The 27,788-nt window shown below is 42.9% G+C and overlaps 1 protein-coding gene across 10 annotated transcripts in view; it reads right to left on the bottom strand.

The window, feature by feature from the left end:
• cacna1g (calcium channel, voltage-dependent, T type, alpha 1G subunit) overlaps nucleotides 1-27,788 on the bottom strand; it is a 108,737-nt gene that overhangs the window by 49,209 nt on the left and 31,740 nt on the right. For 8 of the 10 annotated variants that reach the window (XM_064323243.1, XM_064323238.1, XM_064323240.1 and 5 more), the window contains exons 8-18: nucleotides 27,024-27,415; nucleotides 15,692-15,843; nucleotides 14,662-14,847; nucleotides 13,681-13,795; nucleotides 13,085-13,240; nucleotides 10,060-10,125; nucleotides 6,586-6,679; nucleotides 3,751-3,935; nucleotides 3,063-3,548; nucleotides 2,580-2,680; nucleotides 1,400-1,523 (exon numbers count right to left, since the gene is read on the bottom strand). In XM_064323243.1, coding sequence (XP_064179313.1) covers nucleotides 1,400-1,523; nucleotides 2,580-2,680; nucleotides 3,063-3,548; nucleotides 3,751-3,935; nucleotides 6,586-6,679; nucleotides 10,060-10,125; nucleotides 13,085-13,240; nucleotides 13,681-13,795; nucleotides 14,662-14,847; nucleotides 15,692-15,843; nucleotides 27,024-27,415 — 2,057 coding nt within the window. The remainder of the gene's footprint in view (nucleotides 1-1,399; nucleotides 1,524-2,579; nucleotides 2,681-3,062; nucleotides 3,549-3,750; nucleotides 3,936-6,585; nucleotides 6,680-10,059; nucleotides 10,126-13,084; nucleotides 13,241-13,680; nucleotides 13,796-14,661; nucleotides 14,848-15,691; nucleotides 15,844-27,023; nucleotides 27,416-27,788) is intronic. The other 2 variants (XM_064323244.1, XM_064323246.1) reach the window with 1 other exon arrangement.

The raw sequence follows: 27,788 nt of genomic DNA, 5'->3' as shown, positions 1-27,788 counted from the left end.
GGAGATACACGCCGTTACACACTGATATGGCAAAAACAATGTTAATAATGCTAAAATGCTAGGGTAAATGTACTGCATGAACAAGTGCTTTGCATCATGCATTGATTCCCAGTCTTTGGTCCTGTGGAGCCACTTCACTTATTGGCAAAGTGTTATTAATGAGGTTTGAATGAGTTATTTATGTAATACTAATTTGTATTTGACATCTATAGACTGAAAAGTCCTTTGAGATGGCATTATAATGTATTATTGAAGATGCACTTATTTTCACAAAAAAAGGCGTTGATTCAATTCATACTGGTTAAATACATGCCACTTGAAAAATGAAAGGCTATCTCAAATGATTAAACTTAATTAAATGTTTAATTAATTGGTTTGAACCCTATACCTATTAAATAATTGAGTACCTAATATATCATGAGCTTATCTTGATTAGGCTGAATACTAATACTTGTTGACTTACTTTTTCAAGGGGAAATTCATAAACAAAAAGAGGAAAAGAAAACACAGAATGCACCCGCTGAGCTCTGTAACCATTCTGTCAGAGAAATGCACAACTTGCACAGCTGGCGCAGGAAGACCACAAGTGTTCCCTCGACAACGGCTGTTCACTCGATTACAGGTGTTCAGTCAACTACAGGTGTTCGTTCGACTACAGGCGTTCACTTGATTACAGGTGTTCATTCGAACACAGGTGTTCACCCCGACTACAGGTGTTCATTTGACCACAGGTGTTCCCTCGACAACGGCTGTTCACTCGACTACAGGTGTTCACTCGACTACAGGTGTTCACTCGACTACAGGTGTTCACTCGACTACAGGTGCTCATTCGACTACAGGCATTCATTTGATTACAGGTGTTCATTTGACTACAGGTGTTCCCTCGACTACGGCTGTTCATTTGACCACGTGTTCACTTGACTACAGGTGTTGCAATAGTTTAGGGAATATCCTGCTGACTGAAACCCTACCTTTTCGGCCAACATTATGGCCAATTATGCATCATGATACATTTATTCAGTATATCACCAGCACAGTCAGGATTCAATGACACTCAACATTGAATCGGTGAAAACCTGTGTTTGTCAAAGGGCACAGCAAGTGCTTCAGTTGTATGCAACCTCAGTGTAAATAAGTTTGGTTCTAATGCAAAACCGCATACTCAGTGTGTTTGTAACTCAGGATTGTAAAACAGCAGGGTCAGAGTTTAACGTCAAGTTGTTAAGTGAGAGGGGAGTACCATGTGATCTAGTGATGCTCTGACCATGGTATCATCTGACAACAGGAGCTTAGCTGTGACATGTGTTTACACAGAATAATAAAGCTTTAAGCTCCTTTAAGAAATGCATGTAGATAAGCAGATCAGGTGTTGACAGGGTTGCTACGGATTAGAACTCACAGCGCTGGTAGGATCGATCCTGGGCCTCTCCATGGCAATGGTGATGCAGTTGAGGAAGATGATGATCAACACAACGTGATCAAACATCTTGTGACCGATGATCTTATTGCACGTTATACGAAACCTGCCGGATATCCACATCACTGTCAGTATTATGACACACAGTTGAATTATTAAGGAAAATGCATTATAGAATACACTATAGTATACATTATAGATTTTAAAAAAATGCATAATAGGATAAAAGTAATATGTTAAATTATGAAATGCATTATTATAATCTCATATATGACACATAGGGCATACACTACTCACAAACTCTTAAAACAAGAGTTTTGACAAGATTATCAACATTAAGAAGGGCTACTGTACAGTAGAAATATGACAGCATAACATTCCTCATACTAAAGTATTAATATTCAGGATCTAGGAGCTATGCAAGACAGAGGAAGAGAGCAGCGATATTCAAGCGTGTTGTCATGCCAACATTTTCGGCAGGGTTGGAGTCCGTTAGCTTCTCCACTGAGGGGTGAAATGGGGAGAAGCTACACACGTGCAGCTTACAGAATACCCTTCTCCCTGCTCCCCTGTCCCAGCCGTGTGCCATCACTATATATAACTGCTGTCCCACGGGGCTGCCACATGACAGACTTACGTACAGATGTGGCGGACTGAGTGATACAGCCAGCTGGTATGGGCGGAGTGATGTCATTAACAGACAGCGCAGTGAGCATTTGCAGCTAACTGAGTACAGAACAGGTCTGTCCAAAGATGCTTCAAAGGGACTCTGAAATAGTTGCCATCACGGAGGTCACCTGTGGGGTAACTTCAGCCTCCGCGGGTTGAGTGCAGCAGCACAGAGAGTCGAACGCCGCGAGAACGAAAACAGAGAGCGGAAGGCTGCGTCGTCAGGAGATTGTGGGGAAGGATGATGCGTCCTTGTTTGAAGTTTAATTACTGTAGTAAAGTGCCTCGCTGCAAACACTGACAGACCGTAATGTGCAAGGCTTGTCTTTATTCCCTTTAATAAAGCCTACTGTGAAGAGATACGCACTTCAAAACCGCACAGAGACACCGAAGCCCTGACCCAGCATGCAGTGGGGGCGTTGCGCTCTCACATGTAGGGGGCTTCTCTCTGCAAAGCATCACCCTCTGGCATAGGGGGCGCTGGACAGCTCACCTGGACTGGGGAGGGAACAGGTAGAGGGACCAGGTGTTCCTCTGGCGACACCACTCCGGTTGCCTCCTCTCGAACCACCTGATCAACCTGGCCCTGCGACTCTGTAGGAGGGGAGCCGGGCGTTAGAATCACGTGAAACTGAGCGGAAAATCATTTCCTGTGCTCAGCCATCGCGTTTCATTCAGCAGAGACAGCAGTTATCTAAAAATATAGCTGCAGATGGAGATTCCACGTGGGGGTTGCATCTTGAATGTTTCTCGTATATTACTTACCGAATTGCTTCAAAAAAAACAACAACAAAAAAAATAAGCTGCATGAACAGATAATATTTAGAAAATTAATTGACTGAGTTGCTGTGGGTAAGGGGGACTGACGAGTGAATAAAGCCAATGGCATAAATGCAAGTGTTTTGCATGGTTCAGTGGTAAATTTTACAAATACAGGGATGAGTTCTCCACTGTGCTCTCTCCCTGCATTGCTCACCATGTTGACCTCGTCGTCCCCGTTGTCCTCCTCATTGTGTGGGTCATCCAGGGACAGCTGCGGGGGCAGGGTGGTGGTGGGGGAGGTCTTGCCGTTGCAGTCCTGGTGCTCGGCCGAGATGAGGTTGGGGGGCCGGGTGCTGTGCATGCTGGCCGAGCGGTACAGGTAGGAGGGCACCTGGAGCGTGTCGGGCGGCAGGTCGAAGGAGCTCTTGGTCTCCAGGGACTCCATGCGCCGGTGCTGCGGGTGGTGCAGGGAGTCCGTCCTGGAGAGGGAGCCGTCGTCGCCCTCGGAGGCCCCCCCGCCGCCCCCCTCCTCGTCGGAGCTGGACTGGCCGTCCCCCGACAGCAGCGAGCGGCGCTCCCCAGACTGCCGCTTCTGCCTCTTGAGGCTGGGTGCCCTGCCCAGGCTGTTCCAGCTGGAGCGCCGGCTGTTCCAGCTGCTGGCCGTGCTCCAGGGAGCGTATGGGGAACTGCGCGCACTCGTCTGGGGGGGTTGGGGGAGGGACACAGGGGACAGACAGGATGTGACATAAGATTTGACTTCAGCATGAAGCTAGGGAACCACAAGTTCAGCACCCGATCTCAGATTTGGAAAAGAAATGTGTAGAAATGAGAGGAAAGAGACTCAGGCTACTGGCTACCTTAAAGCCCAACGGAGAATGGCAGACTAACATGACAGAACCTACCGGAGACCTGACATCATAGCAGCTGGGGTCCACCGACACGTTGCTGCCCCTGCGGGACTCCGAGCCCAGGGCCAGGTCCCCTGCAGCCGAGATCTTGGGTACGGGCATGGGCGTAGCAGCGGTGTGGGTGATGAGGGGGGGTGTCAGGCTGGTCTTCATGTCCACATGCCCGTTAATGGGCACCACTGTAGGGCGAAAGCAACATTTGAAGGGAGTGGAAAACCCCTGCAATCAATATATCTGAACAAAATAGAAGTATGCAGAAAACTTAAAGGTATGTACTGCACATACTGCCTTAATATCTAATATAACCTAAGATATAATGTAACTTCTGACCTCAAAGTTTATTTAATCTAACCCATTCTGATCTTAATAAATATAGCATATACTACGCAAATGTAAGATTTCTCATCTAGAAATGGCGTGTGGCATATTGGGCCTATCACAAAGCCAAAAACTAAACAAATGTTTGTAGGTCAGGCTTGGCCAGGTAGCTAGATAGCTAGATAAATTAAGTAAACTAAAATGTGTTCTTTAAAAACAGAATACATTTTATTTTGGATGCTACACAGAATTAATTTCTATGGGACAATTTCTAGCACATTCAGGCAAAGACAGTTTGCTACAACTAGGTAGCTACAGAGAGATTGAGATGGAAATCAATTTAGTTAGCCTGCGAACAAGCTAACGTTCCCAGTGAAAGGTACAGGTATTTTATTATAAGATAACAAGCTACTTAGCATGGCAGTGATACTTTGGAGCACACTCTTCATGAATAACCACTCTACTGATTAGTTTGCTAAGTACCAAATGTAAAATAAATAAAGGGCAAGTAAAGGGATTCATGCTATACACCAGACTAATTGTTATGTTTTTAATAATTGCTATGTTTTCAATAATTGTTATGATCTAGCAAGTTAGCTGGATCGATATGTCTTTTCAAAGATGAGCTTAATATTTTAATAAAATTGTATAATATAGTGGCATTTTTAAATTAATTTATAATTACAAATCAAGATCTTGGGTTTCACCATTGCACCAAGTTGAAAAAGATCATTTTTGGACATGTTCCATCCTTTCCTAAATGTTGAGAAAAAGACTTCTGAGGGATAGATTAAGACCATTATGTGATATGCATAATATCAATCATCAGTTAAGATCGGATGATTTTGGGATCACCAATTCTCTGAAGGTAAAATCTCTAGCTGTGAGATAAGGTTGTTTTATACAGTTCATATGTCTGCAATACATTTTGAACTGGTGAAGTTTCCATTTCCTTCAACAACTTTTTTTCTTCATGTTTTGACTTCAGCGCATGACATACCGCCTCTATAAATCTAGAGCAATGAATGGCTGCTTGATTTATGAGTCCGGCAAAAAGCCTGCTCTTTATAATTTCCGACATGTACAGATGAGTGTCCTGAAATAGTTAAGCAATTTATTTTTTTATTTAAATGCTCAAAACTCTTAGTTGAAACTGAGTGTATGCCATCTAACAGCAACATGATTTATAAATGTAATTTATTCAGCAGAAAGAAGAGCAGTAATGCATTCATAGTTTGATGGTTAGATGGTTCGACTTGTCTGATTGTGAATAGTGAAACCAAGAAAGAATTTCAAATGCTTATGTTCTTAGTTATTTAGACAAAAGATTATTCCTACTATCATAAAAGCAAGGAACAACAGATTAAGTTTTGAATGAACATTGATTTCTTGAAAGAAAATATTGAGAGATGGGTATGGGAAATACAAAGCCTGAATACAGCATGCATGGGTGAAAGCACTTTAATTTTAATATCAGTGTGAGGATATACTCTGCTTGCTCTTTTGGCTTCGATTCAATTAACATTTGTGCTTAACTGACTCACAATTAAGAGTAATTTAATTACTTTCACAGCTTGGAAAACGATCTGCAAGTCACCAAAGTGTGTTTGTAAATAAAACTACCTTTAAAAAAAAATAATAATTTGATTGTTAAGGACTTTGTTCAAAAGTTAAGGGTAAACAATGATTGAATGCAGGCCATTTTCTGGGAAATTTGCCTGTTGGAACTTGTAGACTACTGTACATTTCAGCCAATTATCAAACAATGTCACCTTTCAGCAGTGTTCTACCAGTCTGAATCATGATTCTTTCCATTTTATGAATGCACACACACACACACACGCGCGCACACACTTATAAAACCCCATTTTATGAATCCAGTCCCACAAAGTAGGACATTAAGGAGGTATACATAATACATCAAGCAGCGTGCTCTCAAACAGAACAATGCCGCCTTTAATGGCCTGGCTGTTTCACAGCTAGACTAAATACATAGGTATAGACATGTTAATTGCACTCATTTATATGGGCACATTAAAAGTCTGATATAATTGTTTAGAACCACTGATGTCACAACCTCCTGGTATGTTGGCTCATTACAAAGCCAACATTATTACTTTTTAATGTTAGAATTTGCTGAGAGCAAATTCTAAAACTATTCCCAAACTTTATTAGATATTTGCAAACTATGATTCCATTACCCTTTAAATGTAGTTCGCAGTCTAACTTGGTGTGTCTGAGAATAACTCATTGGGCCTTGGGTAAGACCAGAAGATGAAATACACCACTGTATACTGGAAAGGCATACTTATTTTACTGCCTTACTAAATATAATTCCATCACAAATGCTGCTGTTCCATGTAACCATGGCTTTTCCCGAATTGTTTAAATATATTTTGACGTATCCTACAGCATTTATTCATCGATGTGTAGCTAAACATTTTTTAGAAACAAATTTTCACTTTTGAAGATTAAACATTTTTTTTGTGCCACACAGAGTGCGCTGCTCACCTGAGGAAGTGGACACATCTTTCTTACTTCCGCTCACGTCATCCATGCTCCGAGTGTAGAAGTCGACCTCGGACTCGGACTTGGACGCATCCCCCTTCATAGGACGAGTGAGAGGGCAGGGGTCAGGGTGGGCGAAGGAGGACAAGAATGCGATGGAGTTAAGAGAGGAAGGAAGAATGGTGGGTGGGAGAGTGTGCTGTCTCCCTGCCCCCCTCCAGACGTCGGCAAGGAGGTCACAGGACAGACAGTACAGGAGAGAGAAAAGCCCCTTACACTGGCAGCACCTATTGGCACAGTGTGTACATGCAAGGTAACGGTCCCGGCCCCTTGTCTTATACCACACTCAAACACAAATGGGCAATCACAAAGGAGCTCATTTGTTTGCAACCGTAAGATAACAATGCCTTCAACCTTTCCTTTTGGAAGCTAATTGAAGCCATTTCCCGCAAAAGTCCAATTTTAGTATAGAGACTCAGATATATAATAATAATTGCCTGACTATTCATCTAATTATAATAATATAAAATGAATTCGTAATTCTTGCCATTGTGTTTCCCTTCTGTAATACAGAACGCAGGAGCTCTACAGATGCTGTAGAAATTAATTCACCTATTTCTATCCTCAGGTACTCCTTTGTGTTTGCCCATATCTTCATCCTGAGCCTGTCTGGAAAACGAAAAAAGGAAAAAAAAAACAAAAAAAAAACAGCTCACAGCTGAGAGAGAAAAGGGTGTTTCAGTGTGGTTTAATACAAATAATCAACCCAGCGCGGTTTGTCAGAATTGCAGAACTGTTTGCCGACTTTTCACAGTTTCCCTCGCGTTCTCCGATAGGCTCCCATTACAACAGAGAGCTGCAGATGGAGGATATGCTCTGTGGATCTCAGTGCCCAAGGAATTCTTCCACTTTAAGCACACAAATTACTTTTTCAATTATGTGACTGAGCACTGTAGCCAATAGGAAAGCTATCTGTCCAGTACCAAAAAAGGAAGAGGACCTTAATAAACTGCTCAATCAAGTTGGGGCTGTTAAGGTTGCAATTTATGGCAAACTAATTATTGAAAATCCTGTTCTCCTTCTGCTTTAATGCCCATTGTACTGCCGTACTGAAATGCTTCCAACTCCAATTCAGTTTTAATTCAAAATATAAAACTCAACACAGGCTGATTGAGATTGTGGTGATAATTCTGACAAACCTTGATTTACTATAGGTGCAATGTCTCCCTTTGGTTTAAAAAAATATATGATTCACTAAATCATAAACCAATGAGATCATTGCACCCTATCTGCTTCACACATCACAAAATACAAGTGAATCGACACATACTGTAAATCAACAGGACATCTACAACAAAACAAGGAACAGCAAAAAAGGGTCTCATCAATGGAGTACACAAAACAGCAAAGCAAGTCAAACAAAACAGAACACTTCCACCACGGTCCCTGTACCCCCTGACAAATAATAAAATAAAAAAAAACAGCTGTGATAGGATAAACTGAACAGAGAAAGATCACAAAGCATCATGGGTACCCAGCCACCCCCTCTCACCCTTGCTGGCCAATGGGACAGGTAGAGGAAAGGTACTATTTAGCTTTTCTACTTATTACTTTACTCACAGCACGCCCATCACTGAGCCATGGACCCTGCTCATTTCCCTGGTCTTTTGCTGGCAGACAGGAGGACCTGTTAGCCCAGGGCATGGCTACCTTAGTCCTTATTCCCAGTTTACCTTTCTGAGTAAAGAAGGAAGTTCAGTAACGAGACAACTGGTTAATTGATTTTTTTTTTTTTTACTTTTTCACTGACAAGTCGTGTTTTAATGTCAGATACATACGCTCCATAGCATGAGGTATGTAACAAATGGTCTGAACCACAGCTATGTAAGGCATCAGTGCTATTGTATTCTTTCTTGCCTTATCTAGTTTTCCTTTTTCTTCTACATTTTAGGTATGTATTTTTTAATTTGGCCAGTCCTGAATTTGCTATAACCACATTAATTTTATGTTCAAATTGTTGCGGTATTTAAAAAAATGTTGTATCAAAGTCAAAGATAACTGTTTAATAAAATGTACTAAATGATGAAATTGATACAATAAGAAAGTGTGTAAAAAGTTTTTACTGGGTGGTTCCACTGTGGTTCATAAAATCTGACGATTATGGCCAGCTATAGTTTCAATGTAAAACTATAGAAATAGTAATACATTTTAATATATTAAATAACCTTAAATACCTCTTAAAATGGAAAGTTAATTTTTACACCAAATGTAATAGATATACATGAAAAAATCAATTAACCGAACTAAGAGACGCAATGATAATGGAAAATAAAGGGGACTGTAGCCCTGCTTGTTTCCCAACAAGGATTTTGTTGTATTACTGTGAGAGAAAAGCCGTGAGAATTGACTTGTTGATACGGAGGACCTCACTTGAAATGAGTAACTAACACATTCCACGAGAGGATGTTAAATTAAAGGCTCCAAGGCTGAATAGTGAGATGGGGGGTCTGTGTTTGTTACTGAGGGGATTCCAGCTGGGGATAGGAGGGCAACAGAGCTGGGGAAGGTTGTGCAGTTTCCCCGCCCGCCCCCGCCCCCTTCCCCCCACCCCACTGCCTAGCCTACCACAGCTGTTGGGATGAGGTCTGTTACATGATGTGACATCAGAGACATGGAGGTGATGATTCATGTTTGATGATACCACTCACACAACAGACTCTCTTCAAAGTCCCTTCCAAAGGGTCAAGTGTACCTGTAATACTGCCACCCATCAAACAGTGCTTTGGCTGCCAAAGACCAGTACAGCTATCCCATGACCTTCTGCTGTTCTTCCCCAGTTAATGCCTGCAGTTATTGGCCAAATGAATGTACATTTTGGTAATTCTAATTTTGCAGATCAGATTTTTATATCTCTAAAGCAGGGGTGTCAAATCGTATTCAAACAGGGCTGGCAGGTTATTGTTTTAGTCCAACACTATGACACCCATATAAGCCTGGGGACACCCCCCTCTCTGAAGTAACGTCCTCCCATAAATATGCCTACAGAAGCCAGACTGTGCGTTCTGAGAGGAATACAAAATGACCTTAATATCATTTCCTTTTGAGTATCATGGAATGGAATGAAACCTCTTACATTTACTTTCATTTTAATTGAATAACATAGCAACAAAACCACTTTCAGGTTTTTACTTCTCCAGTTGGCTTTTATTCAGAAGTCTGGTTGAACGTGCCTGCTTTCACCAGGGATTCCAGCTGCATCAGTTTAAATGGATAAAGCGGGACTATTAATAAGACAGCTTAGCAGGACCCTGTGTACCCTGGGCTTAGCCTGAAGCCAAAGCACTGAAACTGTGAACCTGTGGATGGGGACTTCAAATCAAGGCTGTGTCCACAGAGATAACCACCAGCGACACCGTACACAAGGGTAGAGTCCTCCTGGTTAGTCGCACTGGTGGAGTCATGCGGAGTGCTACATACCCCTGAGTCTACTGGAAGCTGAATGCAACTGAGCTGGCCATGCATGTCCTCCCTCTTGGCTATTTCCTGAAGTGGAAACGCGTAAGGTTTGAGATAAAGGTGGCCGAAGCAGCAGACCAGACAGAACACCAGGAGAACAAAAGACTGTAACATGCCAATAAGAAAGCTCATGAGGAACGCATTTAATTAATGTGCATATATAAACATAGTTCAGTACATGCAAGAAAAAAAATGTGTTAGATGGATGCTGTCTGCAGGGATAAAACAGGCGCTAAACTTAAAAAAAAACTTTTTTAAAGCACAATGCTTTAAAAAAGCAACAACAACGGCTGTCCTGTGAAAGATGTCATTTGCAAGTTGATTTCCGATATTGTAGAGTACACTGGAGCCACGTCACAAGATAGACCAATTCTGGCTTGTAAAAGAACCGGCTGTACTGTGCATTGTACAAATATAGACGGTAGGTCCATATGTAGCAGCTCTCTCCAGTGAATATTACAGGTCACTTTGCATCCTTCCATAGAATGGAAAACGTATTTTTTTTACATTAACAAGCATACAAGAAAAGAAGCATGTTACAGTTGTTCTTCAATTTCTATCCCCAGAGAAAGTTTTGATGCAAATAGCCATTTTAAGCCAAATCTGAGCGCTGGGATTTCAACGTAGGGGTTGGGGCTGTCAGATGTCAGAGACCACCAGGGATGGCTCAGATGCTCCTTCAGTGTTAGCACAGGAGAGGGAGAGAGGCGTTGCGAGAACGTCTGTTTGGAGTCTCAGTTCTAGCTTGGGCCGATACTGTGGCAAGGCCATCTGAGACTGCTGCCAGACCAACTTGGAGCTCAGGTCCTAGACTACCACAGGCCCCATCTTTTCACTTCAGCTCCAATTCATCTTTCTGATTCCTCTTCAGCCACACTGACTAGTAAAAGTAGGAGTTAAACAGCACTTAACCCTCTGGCCTGGATCATTCACTGCATTGATAGTCTGCTCATGTATATCCTCCTAAGACCCAGAAATGTGTTTTTCTCCCCTGTAGGGGACATGAGTCTCTGGCCTTAATCTCAAGAACCATGTATTCTATTCTAATTAAAGTTTTTGGAAATATTTTCACTGCAAGATGTTTTTATCATCAAAGACACTTATATCAAAGACAGCATCATATATATATATTTTTAAAAATTCTTCTGCGGGGTCTCAGGAGGATATTTGCTATGGACAACAGCACAAACAATGTATAAGTGGCAGGGCATCTGTCCAGCCGATATAGCTTTGTGCTTTGCACACGTCACTCACTCTTCCGTTCCCTAGCAACCCTGACGCACTGCAGAGTTCAGTCGACTAAAAATATGCTGTACGCTCGCAGAAGAAAGCAAGACCAAAAACATTAGACAAATAGATTACGGGGGCAAGAAAAGAAGGGTCAAGAGGACAAAGAAGGGCCACTGACATTGTGTACACACATGCAAGTTTTTTTGCGTGGCCAGCGCACTGGGAATGTTAAGAACAGTATTTCTGCACATCCCACAAAACAACTGAGGTTTCTTGGACATACACAGTTACAGTATTGGACATAGACTGGGTCAGATATATCCTATATGGCACTCCTGCTGGTTCCTGCTGTGCCAGCACCTACAGAAAGCTCCAATCAGGAAGCACAGAGGACCTGCTCTGTCAGAAACATGTGGAGGGTGACTGGGACAGATCAACATTCAGTCATGCCTTTATATATCACATAAATTGAACTCACATGAACATTTGGAATTTGGACATTTAAGGTTTCTTCTTAAGGCCTTGTGAAAAGCATAGAGCTAAATAGCACAGAAGATATATCATAGCTATTTGCTGTAATTATGCATTGGCAAACACATTTTCTGCTGGCAGGTGAACACTGTGCCACCCTAGAGGCTAGTACACCTGGCAGAGGGGAGAAGCCCTGGGATCTGAGTGGCTAAGATGCCAGTGTATGAAATATCCTACACACACACACACACAAAAACTGTACTACTGTATAATGATTTCTTACCCAACAAAATCTGGGCTTCACTCTGAACTGGCTCAGAGAATGAAAAAAATGATTTAACTGAAAAAAAAAAAGTTATGGTTCATAATTTTATTTTATTTCTCAATTTTCCGATTTCATTGAATCTTGCTGGACTGCTACATTCGGACATTTGGACTGGAGTGTGGGTAATGGGGAGCTGACGCCGCATGCTGTGTGGGAGGGCCTTGAAGCTCACCAGGCCGGTGCACGTGCCCTGTGCACATCTCGCACATTTACCCTCCTGCTGCTCACTTACTGAGACATAACGGGGTACACTGTTACAATCTTTTAAATGTGTCCGCCCCCTGCTGTCTTCACAGAAAGCAGAGGGGATCAAAGCACAGGTGCTATTACAGCTCACAGGGAGAGAGAAAGAGAGTGGGAAAGTGGGAAAGACAGAGAGACGGACCGCATTCAGTTAAATCAGAATGGCATCCAACCCCTTTGATCGAGTCACATTCTACCGAGGTCCTATTATAAAACAATTCAACAAAATATTTTTTATTTTAAAAAAAGAATTATATTTGGCCTCTTGAATAACAAGCATCTCATAAGAACATCAACTCCACCATTTATCTCAAGGCTGTCTTTGTCTTCTTAGACTTTGAGATGCCAGTGAGAAATCCCTGCTATGTAGTAAGTGATAAAGAGCTGCACAGGGAAAGGAAGACAAAACAAAAGAAGGAATGTGCAGTTGGGAAGGCCAGACTGTACAAGCAGCCCCGGTTAAATTTAAGCACACTTCTCTCACGGTGGTCTGAAACACTGATCACCACTCACTGAATAATGCATGTCCAGAGACGAGGAGAAGGAAAGAGGGAGGGACTGAAGCAGAGAGAGGATGCAAAAAGGAGAGCAAGGCTGGAAAATCAAGTAAAAAAATCAGATTGGGAGAGAGAGAAAGAAAGAAAGAGAGAGAGACCGATAAAAGGGCATAATGAGAAAAGGGTGGACAGAGGTGAAGTGACAGCTGAGTGGATTTACCTCAGTTTGGAACCCTTCCACCAAAATGGCAACCAGCAGGTTGAAGAGGGCATAGTTGCCAAAGGTCATGAGAGCGATGAAGTAGAGTGCCGCCCATGGAGAGGTGGAGGCCATGCCGTTATACAGCACCTTGTTCCAATCTTCCTGTGTCAAAATCTGGAGTGGGAAGCACACACCATCAATACAATGCGTGGCACACACACACATCCAATCCCCCCCCACACACACATACACACAATTATTTTCAGGTTCACATTCGCTTAATTTCTTTTCTCTCAGTATTATGATCACAGCCTATCCAAACTGACACAAACCATATAAAACACCATACATTCATACAAAACATTCAACACAGTGCTTTGAACACATAAGTACAAAACACAATAAAATATATAACAGTACCAAGTGTACACAAGTACACACATTAACAAAAATTCAGCACACACAAAGCAATGAGCACAGCATGTTAAAAGAGTACCATTTTCCAGGATGATAAAACTAAAGGGAAAGGTGTATTATAGGGACTTTGATAAACATGGCTGGACAGTCCTTAGAACAGCCATTACTGTGCAATGGCTAATATTATAAAGACTCACCTGGAACACTGTGACAATTGCCCAGAGCAGAGAATCAAAGTTCTTGCGGTCTGGCAGAGTATCCCCATCCCGCTCAGAACCAAACTTACAGCCAAACAGGTGCATTCCCAATATACTACATCAGGAACATGGCAAAAGAGAAAAAGTGAGTGAGACAGAAAGACAGAGAGAAAGAGAAAGAAATGTTAAGAAAGGCAATGCATTTCAATCAATTTTTATAGTTTTCTTCTTTTCTTAGTTTTAAATAACATCCATTAATCAAGGTTTGTGTTTTTGGTACGTTGCCTCTACATTGGTGAGTTTGGCTTCTCTTCACAGAAGCAGTGGGTGTTTATTTAGCTACATATTTCCAGTTAGGAGTCCACCGTGCATTCTTCCTAACCTTTTTAAAATATTTCTTTGCACTAAGCTTGCCAAGCCCCAGCCAAGCTGATCAGAGACCTAGTCTGAAAAGGAAACATCCGAGCTTTCGGGAGTTTATTCCTACACTGTGCGCCTGAACTGAGGGAAGCTCCCGTTTTGAATCTTAATTCTCCCTGCTCCACAATTTGTATAATCTCACACTTTGTGTAACATATACATGCTTGCCTGGGTGTCATAATGAGCAGGTGATTGTGATGGCCCTCTATGGTATGAGGAACCATTCAAATTACTCTCTGCCTGTATGCATGCAACCCATAAGGAGGCAGGGTGACAAAATAATGAATCTCTTAAGACAGATTGTTTTGATGATTTGAGTTTGAGTTTGAGTGTGTGACCCTGTTTTCATGATGTATTTACACAAATCATCCAGAGGTCAGCACCGTCCAGTGGTGTGTGTTGTTTCCCACTTCAGTGATTCCAAGTGTTTATTATCTTACACGGTCTCCACTTCTACACAAGCTTCTTCACTGTCATTTTCTCATCACCCTGCCGTTCCTTTCCTGTCCCTCTACAAGTCTCAACTGTTTGGCCTTGATAGCTCTGCCCTGTCAGTCTCACCTGAAGATGAAGATGAAGAGCATGAGGAGCATGCAGAAGGTTGCCACATTGTCCATGGTCTTCATCAGCACCACCAGCTGCCTCTGCAGAGCTGGCATGAAGCGCACAAGCTTCAACACCCGCATCAGCCGGAAGGTCCGCAGCACCGAGAGACCCCCGCCTTGCTGGCCAACTATCTCCCATACGCTGAAAGAGAGACAGAGATTTTGTATGCAATAAGCTTCCCGATCCAGAACTATGTTACATTAAGCCAACTACTGCTGAAATCAGGGTTATCAGGACCAGCTCACTCCATTTCCTGTGGTTTCTGGAACTGAACTGAGCATGCGTGTTGTCTTCCCAAGGTTCAACATATAGAATTCTGAGTATGAACAAGTGTACACAAGAATAATTTCAATGGGGTACCATTTAAAGTTCTGTAAAAAAAACCCAAAGTAAATAGAATTAGATCACAGAACAGTGTTGCACTAAAAATAGGCATTTGTTTTGCCAATTATTCAGGTCAACTTTGTACTTGCTTCATTAAAAAATACAAACACTTGGAAGGATGATAAGGAAGAGAGGTTGGTGATGTGCAAAGACATCATAATTTAAAAAGGCTGAACAACATTTTGGAATTAGTCAGAAATTGGCTTTAAAGGATTCGAACAGGAATTAATTCTATTCAGTTGTAAGATATCCAACCTAAATTATACCAAAAGGCTAAATGGTGTACTGGTAGCCCATTGGGATTCCATGAGCTGGCTTGATCCAATAGAGCAGTGATAACCAACTCTGTTCCTGGAGATCTATAGTCATGGAGGTTTTCATTCCAACTCTAACAATGCAGGCCTCATTCAATTCAAGAGCCAGGTATGCCAACTTAGGGTTGAAATGAAAACCTACAGGAGGGTAGATCTCCAGGAACAGGGTTGGTTTTCAAGTGCAATAGAGCCTTAAAGGTAAAATGTACTGTGCAGCAATGTGGCCATAAACACTTTTAAGAATGAGCATCCCGGTGGTAATGGAGTATAACAGTACTGGAGCTCACCTGATCACCACGATGATGCCATCAAAGATGTTATAAGGGTTCTTGATGTAGCCGAAGGGGCCGTACACCAAAACCTTCAGCAGCATCTCCAGAGCAAAGAGACTAGTGAAGACAATGTTGCTGATCTCCAGGGCATTGGTCAGCTCATCAGGCTGGGGAAGATAGATAGAGGAAAAGAGAGAGACAGGGAGACAGGGAGACAGAGAGAGAGAGAGAGAGGGAGGGAGAGGGAGAGAGAGAGAGAGAGAGATGAGATAGGGTGAGAGACAGGGGAAATGGAAGGTAAAGACCAAGTGAAAAGAGAGTGAAACAGCGCGAGGTTTACTTGCAGTGCATGATGTACAGTACTGTACTGTTACAGCCTTGCTCTTATGGCACTGCCTTATGCCAACAAAATGCTGCTGAACTGAAAAGGATGGAGCGTGCTCAAGAACAAATTGTTCGCTCGTAAACAAAGACCCATTTTGCAGGATATTAGCTCTGCGGAATTATTGCATGCTTAAATCTTTAACAATGCACTGTGTCTCAATCATTGTGTCAACTTGTGACTATTGCTTCCACGTGAGGTAAACAAGCAGAGTGTTTTCAACGACCTCCATCAAGGACATTACAGCCCAAGTAGAGGAGAGAGACAAAGGAAGGTAGAGAGATGAAAGAGACACACACCTATGAGGTTGTATCCACCATCCACACCTATTGTGAGGCATCCCATAGATGCAAATAAGTTAAAATAAGAAATACAATGACACTGAAAAAATACACTCTGACAAGCATAACATTTTAGTAGTGTATAAATAATAATGTAAACACTTGCAGTTTGTATCTCACAGGAAATCCCAGAGACAGACAGCGATATCAAGTATGATGATTGAGGGAGACTTAATGACCTATGGAGAGCACTGAAAGTACTTAACAGATTTTCAGCAAAATAATTAACATGGCAGACCACCATAGACTGTTAATAGCAGACTGCTTACATTAGCATCACTCAGTATGTTTGGCATTACTTTAATGTATCTCTGTCTCCAACCAGCCATGATAGTCTTATTGCATAGGGCAGTATGCATACATGCTGGGAGCTGCAGTAGTTCTAGTCATACAGTAGGCATTCTTTAACTGGACATGATTGAAATCTAGCTGAGAATGACACACTGTCCAAACAATCATTATCCATAAATATAATTGACCAAAATAAATGCTTGTATTTTTGCTCATGGTGGTGTGATTCTGATTAACTTGTGCTTTCTTTAGAGGCATTATTTATTGTATTATATCTATGCCTGGTTTCACCATGCGAAAACCACAGTAGACAGAGCATTGAACTAAACGAGTAGTGAAGGGGAGAGGAAAGATTGGTCTGGCCATTTCCTGTTATTTCGGCCAATAGTCAAGGAGCACAACATGAACAATGGGTGGGGGTGGGGGTGGGGGGTGCGGCGGGGAGAATGACGAGCTACCTTGAATAGCTGCAATTGTTAGAACCAGCAGAACTTTAAAAGCAAGCTCACTCTCTTAAGAGATTAACACTGGCGGACAGTGTTCATAAAAGGCACTCTTCCTTTCTCTCTTATGACCTGCAAGAGATTAACACTGGCAGACAGTGTTCATAAAAGGCACTCTTTCTTTCTCTCTCTTCCTTTATCTCTCTATCTTTCCCAGAATGCCTTCATTTTTCTTTTTTCAAGTTTCTGTCATTTGTCATGTGCATGAGGAAGCAGGTTTGTACTGTATGTTAGGTGAAAATGAGTAAGGTTCTTTAAATGCTCCAAAACAGTTTTAGCGTTTTTGGTGGATTTTTCATGTGTCATTTTTGGTAGGATGGTAATATATTGAATAATCCTACAATTTTTTGAAGTTTCAAATAAACAGATTCTAAAGTTTAAGTCTCTCTCCCTCTCTCTCTCCCCCCCTCCTTCTCTCACTCTCTCTCCCCCCTCTCTCTCCTTCTCCCTCTCTCTCTTCACTCCTCTCCCCTTCTCACATGGCCACACATAGGTTTACAGCATCCTGTAGATCAAGCATTGCTCAAGGACATAACAAACTTGTGAATAAAGCACAGTGTTTTACTACCTGTATTCTCATACATTAAGGTAATTTATTTTCAGAATTTATCTACCAAGCACTATTCATACCACAGAGCAATGGCATCACATAAACTCTGATAGGTTAGATCAGCAGAACAATTAATATGCCAGTATAACTGATGAAAACCAAAAACCAAAAAAAAAAAATTATGAGGAGAAATCTTTTTATGAAGTGTTTCATAAAAGGATTGGAACGAGAATTGGAAAACAGACAATGTATCTGCACAAGTACACATTTCCAGTCTTAGTGGAACATAATGATAAAGGAAAGCTGGCACAAAGCAGCGTAAAGCAGAATAAGCATTCCTAAAGCAGCATGAATTCTTCCTGCTAATACATATACCCTCAAAGGAACACATATGCTTACAGTAAAGACGGCTAACAGTTCATCTTAAAGCTCATGTATTCATTTTTAAATGACAAATCTGGGAGTTAACTTTTTAATTGCCCTTTTAAATGATATAGCCAGCAAAAGCATTTCAGTGTAATATGGGGTGGGGGTTGTATGACGTATGATGCATAAAGTGAAAAATAACATTTTAAAACTAATTGAATTAAGATAAATCTAATATGATTGTATTTCTTGGTACATTATGATGGAGTGTTGCAATTTGTTAGACTCTCCATGGTCCACGTCTCCTGTGGTGACTTCAAGCTAATGGCCAGAGAATGACTTCTGACGGGGTCATAACTGAGAATGGCACAACAGCGCTGGGTTAGGCAGGGCCGTTTCCATTAAGAACAAGTATGCCTTTGTGATGAAGTCACCACTTAAACCTACAGAACCTCCCCTACAACGGAATGGAAATCAAAGGTCATGCCTTATACTTATCAGATGTATTTCTGCAGTGTTCTTAATTATGACTGAATTATGTCCCTTCAGATCCGAGGTGGTTTGCACATAGGATGCACAGGTAACCCCCAAATGGAGGACACCATCGCTGCCCGTGCCCCCCTCCTTGCTGCTCCCCATCTCCACCCCCCTCTTTCATGTTCCAAGGGAAACATGCCGTCAACCCTCGCTGCGTTATTTCCGTATTTATTCCTGGTCTGTATTGTGACCCAGGGCATCACCCCACTGGGCCTGCTTGGAAAACACCAGACCATTCTGACAGCCTTGTCTCAAGAGCTATATCTAACCAGTTGGCTTCTGATTACTGATTACTGCTACAGGGGAGAAAAGAGAAAAAAAACAGACTGGCACTTACAAAGCAAGGGCCTGACTGAAGTGCTTCTTCAGGCAAAAACAGTGACTTAACTCTAGAATGTTTAAGGATAGGTAATGCATTACTTTATATTCTCTTTATCAATATCAAGCAGAGATTACACTATTGAACCATAACACATTAAACACACAATCTCTCTTGAGTTTCTAACAGGTCACAGTTCATGTGTGATGGCTGGCTGTGGCTGTTACTCAACAGGGATGTGAACTGTTTGACAAATTGAATTGTAAGCACTGAACTAGTGTTTAGAGTAATGATGCAGAGAAACAGAAGCAATAACTGTAGAACTGTGGCCCTACAAGACCTTTGTTTTGCCGTTGTCAAAAATGCTTCCACGTTGGTGAGCCTCCATTATCATGCTTCGTTTTGTGCTCAGGAACCATTTATTCTTCACTTCTGCAAGAATGCTTTCTTAGCAGGCAAAAGGCCAGTGGTGGACCCTCTCCAAGTGTGAGAGAGCTTGTTTTCTCATTAACAACGCTGACAAAAGCGTGTTAAAATAAATGTGTTTTTAATCCCAGCTTAGCAAATGATTTTTATCTGAGTCTCTGCTAATAATGTAACAAAAAAGCAGACCCTTGGTTGCCCATGCATGAGTTTAGCCCCGTTTGCCCTGGCCCACAGAGGAGGAACTTGGATTTGTGCTGCCTTTTGAGGCTTACATTGCAAAGATGCTTTGCTTCCGTGTCTGTGTTGGTCGCTGTTAGTACTGGATGTACGCTGTCACTTTGCCACAGCCAGCTCAGTAGCAGACCTCTGCTCTCCTACTGACAGGATCAGAACCGCATGGCCTTGAGGATAAATGCTCTCCAACCTCTGAACCTCAGGCTCTAATCGCTCATCCAGATTTCCATGGTCACAGTGACGACTGCACAAAATGTCCCACATACGGTTTAATGCTCCAGAGGTGATTTTTTCAAAGCTTCACCAGAAGGCCAAAGATAGTTTTACCAAGCAAGTCATCATCACAAGTGCAAACAGGGGCGTGACCTATATATTGGCACTCCACCCAAGGACATAACACCATAAGCACCCTTTTCCCCAAAGTTGTGTAAGTCGCTCTGGATAAGAGCGTCTGCTAAATGCCTGTAAAAGAAGTTAATGGATTTTCTGATTTAAAAAGTGTTAGAGGGGTAGAAAGTAGCACAAAAAAAGGGCAATTCATTTTATACTTAGATTTTCTCCATTTAATTAATCAGACAGATATTTGCAAATGAGACTTGTGAGGCCTTCATGTGAGTACCTGAAAAGCACAGCCATCCGGTAAAATGTCAATCGTGACAAAACAATAAAATCAAACATTAAAAAACGGCAAAGCCGTAAGCCCAGTGAAAAGGATGGTGAACAGATGCAACAATCACGGTAATGTTTGAATACCTTTTGATTGAGGTCAAAAAGGTTCTCTCAGCAAACATTTTCTGGAGTTTTTTTTCCCTTTGATTGTGATTGTTCTGGCTGCTGGAAAATCCTCACCTGTGTACAGTGCAGTGTTAAGTGAATCACAGAACACTTAACACATCATTCTATCATGCTACGTAGCTCTTACCACACATCACTGTGTTATTAATGAATTTGTCATATTCCATAAAGAGGGAAGGCGGGGGATTCCCTAACTCCTGACCGGTGCCCCAGCAGGTTGCCCGCTGACAGACACTGACCTCATGCCCAACAGAACTCCACAGGTGGCCACCTGAGCCAAGGTGAACAACTGCCAGGGGGCATGAATCTGCTCTGCTCACAACAGGGCTTCCAGATTCTTCTCTAAGAGCATTCCTGGGTCCCAGCTGCCAACAGGGGATCCTGACAGAAGGCAGACACCCACTGATAAAGCAGCCTCTCCATAGCCACACCGTGACCTTCCACAGCAACAGCAACAATAACCACACAACACGTCCCCACCTCCAGCAGCACTGCACACTGCGAGGGGGGTGGCAGGTAAGGAGGAACAGGCAAGTGTTTGTGTGCGTGTGGCGGAGACAGGGGGCTCCTCCAAAAGAGCAAAACGTTTATAGTAAAAAAAAAAAGCAGAAGGCTAAGAAGAAATCAACCCTGTATAAATAGTGTAGGGCCAGGAATTATGTGTCACATTGTTGGCGACCAGACAAGTATTCCATCAGGAGACCATAAAAGGTAAAGCTCTTAACAAGAGGGAAAGTGCACATACAGACAGCGGATCTGCCCCTTGCAGCCTTACCATCCCCCCACCCCCCACCCCCCACCCCACCCCACTCCCACACCCCTGGCTCCACAGCTCCTCCTCTGGTTTTTGGGGTGAAGTGCAGCAGGAAGGCAGGGCTGTGTGAGAGCGTGAGAGGGGCTGGGAGCGAGGCCCTGGAGCGTGTCTGAGACAGGAAGCTCTCTGCCCAGAGGCGCTCTTCCTCACGCGCTGCCGGGGAAACACGGGGAACCACGGCATGCGCGTGTCACAGACAGGCCCGAGGGTTTACCTCACCACTCATTGTGTGTGTGTGTGTGTGTGTGTGTGTGTAGGAGCTCTCGCGTGCTCCTCCGCTGGCCTCAGGACTCCACTAGCGCATCCTGTGTCTGTGTTCAAGATCATATCCAAGCACACGTGTCTACTAAAACAGACAAACTTTTCAATTCAGGCTAGGTAGAGATTTAATTAAAAATTGTTCTTTTTGGGTTAGACTGCCATTATTATCATCACTTATGAAACTATGAAATGAGGAAAACATAAGCTTGAGTGATCCCTGTCCGTACAACAAATCCTAAATGTTCAGCAAGTCAGGTAAATGAAATGCTGAAATACAAACCTGTGAAAAGGAGGAGGCAGTCTCTCCAGAACCCTACAGTGACATTTTTATTGCAAGATCGGATTTACACGTTTTTTCCAATTAACTTGCACCACTCTGAAGTTGTTATTCGCTTTCAGTGAAAGGTAGAGAGGGAATATCAACTGTCTTAATGAAAAATTACCCCTTATTAGGCAACAATAAGTCTTAGTTGTTAATTCTGAAATTGTTTTTTTCTTCATTTTTCACAACAGATTGAAATCAGCATGTACTCTCACTGCTGAGTCACCCACTCCCACACAAGAAGCATGGTGGCCATAATGAGTGCCCTTCTCTGATGCACTCACTTGTGTAATTTGTTATAATCCACATCACAGGCCACACAGCACAACAGAAGAGCTAGCGCCAATCATCACTGACCACAATTAATAGCCAACCAGATCTAAGCCCCTGAGTGGTCAGAATTAGTTTCTTCCTGTTGCTATGCAGTCCTGGCAGTGGCATGGCCCTGGCACAGATCTCAGTCGCCTAGGCTATATGGGACAGCCTGTGCCTGTACTAACTGAGCCAATCAGGACCCAGATGCCCAGTCGAACTTCAACATAAATAACAAATACTGTGCTACTTCAACTGATTTTCTACAGTAATTCTTCCCTCTTTTACCCAGAGGTGGAAAATTCAGGTTCAGAAAGTAAAAGTCCTCGTCAGTATTTTGTTCCAATCACCTGTATTTGCTAATTAGCCCAATACTTCAGCCAGGAGATACAACCAATTAGTAAAATAATCGGGCTGATTTTATGGACTGAAGAAACTCATAGCAGGACTACTTTCTGACCCCTGGACTTTCCACCTCTGCTTTTACATTCATAAAATACACAGAAGGCACACATGCACATATATACACAGGTACACACAGAACAAGCATCATACCGTTCTGAGACAACGTGGATCAATAGTTAAATCTCACACTCATCATCCCTCTCTCTTTTATTTTAGAGAAAAAATCAGGAGGTTGTGTCTCGTTTCATAGGCCAACATAATTTTTTTGCACTACTGATAATGAAATGAAACGTGCTTTCTAATTTCCAATTGCTCATAATTACAAACAGGCTGGGGCAGACCTGATCTGGAAACGAAGCACTCCATTTGCCAGTATGTAAGAATCCTCTCTGTCCCTGTAGCTGTTAGTGGTGCAGCAGCATGCACTGTAAGAGTGGAAGGCTATGTAAAGGCCTGCTGGACACAAATCCATTCTGCCCTATTACCCATTAATACTCCATCGCCACTCCTTTATACTGGGTACACAGGCAGCAGTCTGCCCCGATTCTCTCCTATACACTGCATCCATTATACATGTGTGCGAGTAGTTTATCTTGTAGAATTCCCTCTGAGACACAACTGCTGGATTTATAAAGACCATTTAGACGCTCTGTTTGTCCCCCACAAGAGAAGAAAAACATCCCTACTTGATCTAACAACCCCGAAGATACAGCCGCCTCCAGCATAGCTGAGTTTTAAAGGAGCCATGGCACAAATTTGTAAATTACTCTGCAGGACTACTCTATTTTTTTTTGGTGGCCATTAACATCACAATTACACTGAATTAGTGTAATTGAATAAACTTGTAGCTGAGTTGCTGAACATTCCTGCCAAAGATTATGACACAACCCCATCAGCCACCCCCTGCACAAATGTTTTTTAAAATTTTTTATAAATGCTTTAACGAGTCTCAAATTCTGACAGCTTCTGATATCTCTTTTATATTTTATAATCTAGAAAATAGTTTTTTTTCCAAAAGAATAAAATTTAACATTTAATATTGTGTTTTAGAGGCACAAAATGAAGGTAGAGTGTTTTGATAGACTGCATATAACTGCCATGGAGCAGTGTTCCAGAGTTTTAACTCGAGCTAAGAGCTCCTCTGGCTCCCGGGATCCTCCTTAAGTCTTCTCCAAAACATATAATTCCATTAGATAATGTGTGTGATGACACGCTCTTAAGTCAGAAATCTTCAGTGTTTGTGTGCAATGCGTTGTCCAGCAAGGGACGGCCAGGCTGCCCGAGGGTCCAGCAGGCATTCGTTAAACTGGCAGGAGGGGCCAGCGAGGCATTGGTTACACCAGCAGGAGGGGCTGGGTTCACAAGCCGTAGGCGCCACGGATTCCACACTCTCTACGTTTTAAAGCACTGACCTTATTCCTTAAGGGAGCACAAAGCAGACAAAACAATTACAATTCACTCTGGCACAGCAAGCTGACGTGACTTTTAGCCAGCAGGGAAAGAGAGAGGGAGGGAGGGAGGGGAGGGAGGGGAGGGAGGGAACAGCGTGTGTGTGCGTGTATGTGTGTGGGTGTATGCGTGTGTGTATGTGTGTGGGTGTATGCGTGCATGTTCGTGTGCGTGTGTGTGGGTGTATGCGTGCGTGTTGGTGTATGCGTGTGTGTCAGTTTTGGAGGGGGGTGGGGGTGGGGTGGTGGTGGTGTGAGAGTGGTATTTGATTCCTCAAATCAAAACCACACTCTTGATTCTGCAAATTCTTTTAAATAGTTAGAGCATGGTCAGATTTGAGGAGCTATAGCGTGTTAGAGAGTGCTCAGTAGGTCCCTTTCCAAGAAACACAGTCTGGCTCTGCTAAAGAGGCATGGAGCTGAGCAGGCCCTCTTTCTGGAATGTGCACCACACATATCCATTTCTTTGTTTTCACTCATTCTCTCTATTCTTTCTCCTTCTTTACTACATCTGTCCCATGTTTCTGTAAATATTTTCTAACACAGAGAGTGCTGCACATTAACACCACATAAAATCCAAAGCTGCTCCAGTTCTGTAATAACTGGACTTGGTTAAATGTAAATAGAACAGGAACAGATGAAGAGTCAACGGGCTGTCTATGCAACAACAAAACAATGAAAAGTGTCCTTTATGCAAAGGCCCAGAGGGTCTGCACCCACCACCCTGAACCCAGAGAGAGAGAGAGAGAGAGCAAGAGCGAGCGAGAGAGAGAGAGAGAGAGAGAGAGAGAGAGAGAGAGAGAGAGAGAGAGAGAGAGCAAGAGCGAGCGAGAGAGAGAGAGAGAGAGCAGTGATGGGGGTACAGAGAGCCTATAAACCTTCCAGGAAAGTTAAAGAGAACAGATGCAATTAGGCAGGTTGGCGTCGGATTTATTTGTTGAGGGACTGGGTCAAAGAACCTGAGTAACCTTGTAAATCTGAATTCCTCCTCTGTTCCTATCTCCCGTTCATCAGATATGTGCTTGAAAAATAGGCACTGGGGGGCTCGCAATGGCTATATCCCCTGGGAATGTGCAGAGAGCTACCCAAAATGATCTGGAGGAGAACATCATCCATAAGTTTCCATACTAAGCTATGCTTAGAGAAGAGGTCCTGAGAAACCTTTAAGGCAGCACTATTCAACTCCAGGTCCTGTGGGCCGCAGTATTTGCAGGTATTTTCTCCAACTATACACTACACCACCTGATTTCACCATTTTACCTCCTTTATTCAAGAAGTACACTCATTTGTGAAATAGCATGGGGTAACTCATGGCTGGAGCCATTGCCTTCAGACACTGTGGCCCACAGGACCTGAACTTGGTAGCCCTAGTTTAAGGCATCCCCTGAATGAAAATGAATCTTAATTCACTGAATAGATTTAAAACGGTTAATGAAAATGATCCTGGATATATTCAAAAAAATTCCTAGGTAGTTCTTGACATGACCGATAAAAAACTTGACATTAGCTTTAGTAATGGCAATCAAATAAAGAATGAGAACAATGTAAATTGCATCAAGAATAATCTATTTCAAATGTGAGCAGGTCAGCGTCTTCGGTAAGCATTAGCCAGAGAACACGCTCCGTAAGGATATGAAAGAGGGGGCGAGGCGTGTGAGCGTGCTGTTTAAATAAAGCACAATGACTTTCAGATGTTCACAGGCAAGTCCTACTCATCAATCCAGCCTTCACACTCACATGCCAACACATCACATGTCCCAAATTACCCTCCCATAAACAACAAGAGTTCGGCTGTGCAAAAGATCTGAATTCAGGAATTCCACATGAATCATAGCCGTTGCGTTTTGTCGAAGGCAGCGTTTACAGACGGCCAATGGAAGCGCATACAAAGAGATACATCTGCTTACAGAAGATTTAAATTGGGCCGTGACCACTGCTAATTGCTGCGCAGAGTATTGGTACACAAGCTCATCTGACTGCTGGAGTGCATCAACCTCATTTTCACAAAGGTAGGCTACAAGGGAGAACAGCTCTACTGTGTACAGTCAACATGATGGGTTTCAGCATTATTACCATCAAAGGACTTTCCTCTGGAATCTAGCTAAGCTCTCAGCAGTAGTAATGTGGCCCATGTGGTAAAGAAAAGTCTGTCTCAGTCTGAGTAGCATGCTAAAACAGCAGAGCAACGATGCTGGTGGGTGGGCTGAAAGAAGCTCACCCATTCACGTCTGCGAATGAATGAATCATCACAAACTGATGAGAATTTGCTCAGAGACACAGGGGAACGCTGAAACATTGATCCACGGTGGATCTTAAATAACAGCTATACATTACAGGTGACTTGGGCCTGGCCCTCTGGCAGTGTTATTCCTTGCTGAAAGGAATAATACACAAACCCTCGTTTCTCTTCCCTGTGTAACAAAGAGAAACCTTTTATCTTCTGTCACCGAGACGGTTCACAGGTCATTAGGCAGGAGAAGGATGGACTATCTGCCGCTATCTAATTTCCACAGAAACCAAAAAGAGGCCAAGACGATGTTAAGAAGGGCAGGCAGGCAGGCCGGTTATAACTTCCCCAGGTCTCCTATTCCCCAGGAAACATCAGGGCACTGATCTGGAGGGCAGCGTAGCCTTTAGGCAGCTTAATCATCAGGCAGAGATATCTAATGCCAACCTGTTGTCTGTAAACCCTGTAGTGCCCCCTGGCATCTCTAAGATCAGGAAAGATGATTTGGGATGGGATGTCCTTGCGCCAGTTCAAATGTAGCACACAGGTACCAAGTTCAGTCCAATATGCCAAACTTCTACCACAACAAATGAAGGAAAACAACTACACGGTTATCCATTTATATAATGTGGTAAAAAATAAAGGGCCTCTGATATGTTTGATGCACAGTAGTTCTTGTACTTGTCAGTAGCTGACATGTCTGTTTGAAGGGTATGACTTTTTACTCTTAAATTACAGTAAGGCCATTGGTGTTTATACTACCTCTAGCAGAATGCTCCAGAGGGGAAACACTGGGGTGCTGATGTACACTCACCTGCTCGTGGTACTCGATGCCCATGCTGAGCGTGTTGATGAGGATGGCAATCATAATGCCTCGGCCAAAGTACTTGCTGTCCACAATCTTGCGGAAAGTGTTGCACACCAGCCTCCAGAAGCGCAGCACCACCTGAGTGCGAGCTCCCAGTTTTGTCCTGATGGACCCCGCCTTGTTGGGGTCCCTGCTGTCTCGGTAGTGCGCGTCCTGCGTGAACTCGTAAACTCCCTCGCTGTCCGAGTCGTGGGTCTCGTTCCCCTCGGTGCCTTCTGAATCGTTGCATGCGGACTTGGCGCAGTAGGGGCAGTTCTCTGGGTCAAAGGTCATGCTGGCGTCTATGTTGCTGCTGCTACAGTTGGTGCTGGTCAGCTTGCAGAGGCCCTTGCCTGAGCCTAGACAGACCAGCAAGACAGATGAATGACTGCATGGTAATCAAATTATCTGCTCATTAATGTCCTGAGGAGACCGACAAACAGACCTTCATAGGCTTAAGACAGTTATGACCTCGAAATGCCTTATTTCAGCTGTGGCTCCACTACAGGAAACCAGTGAACTGAAATATTTTCAATTCAAACAATCAGACTATTATATGATTTATAGTAACATCCAATCAGCATGACATTTGACTCATTTGACAAGCAAGTGTGGGCTTGGCTAGTACTTGGGTAGGAGACCACCTGGGAAAACTAAGTTCCTGCTAGAAGTAGTGTTGGTGGGCCAACTGGGGGCAATTTTCACTCTGGTCGAATGAACTCCAATGCCAGT

Source organism: Anguilla rostrata, chromosome 2, assembly GCF_018555375.3.
Source record: "Anguilla rostrata isolate EN2019 chromosome 2, ASM1855537v3, whole genome shotgun sequence".
Classification (NCBI taxonomy): domain Eukaryota; kingdom Metazoa; phylum Chordata; class Actinopteri; order Anguilliformes; family Anguillidae; genus Anguilla; species Anguilla rostrata.
Note: the sequence above shows the minus strand (reverse complement) of the source record. Positions and strands in the feature narration are given on the sequence as shown.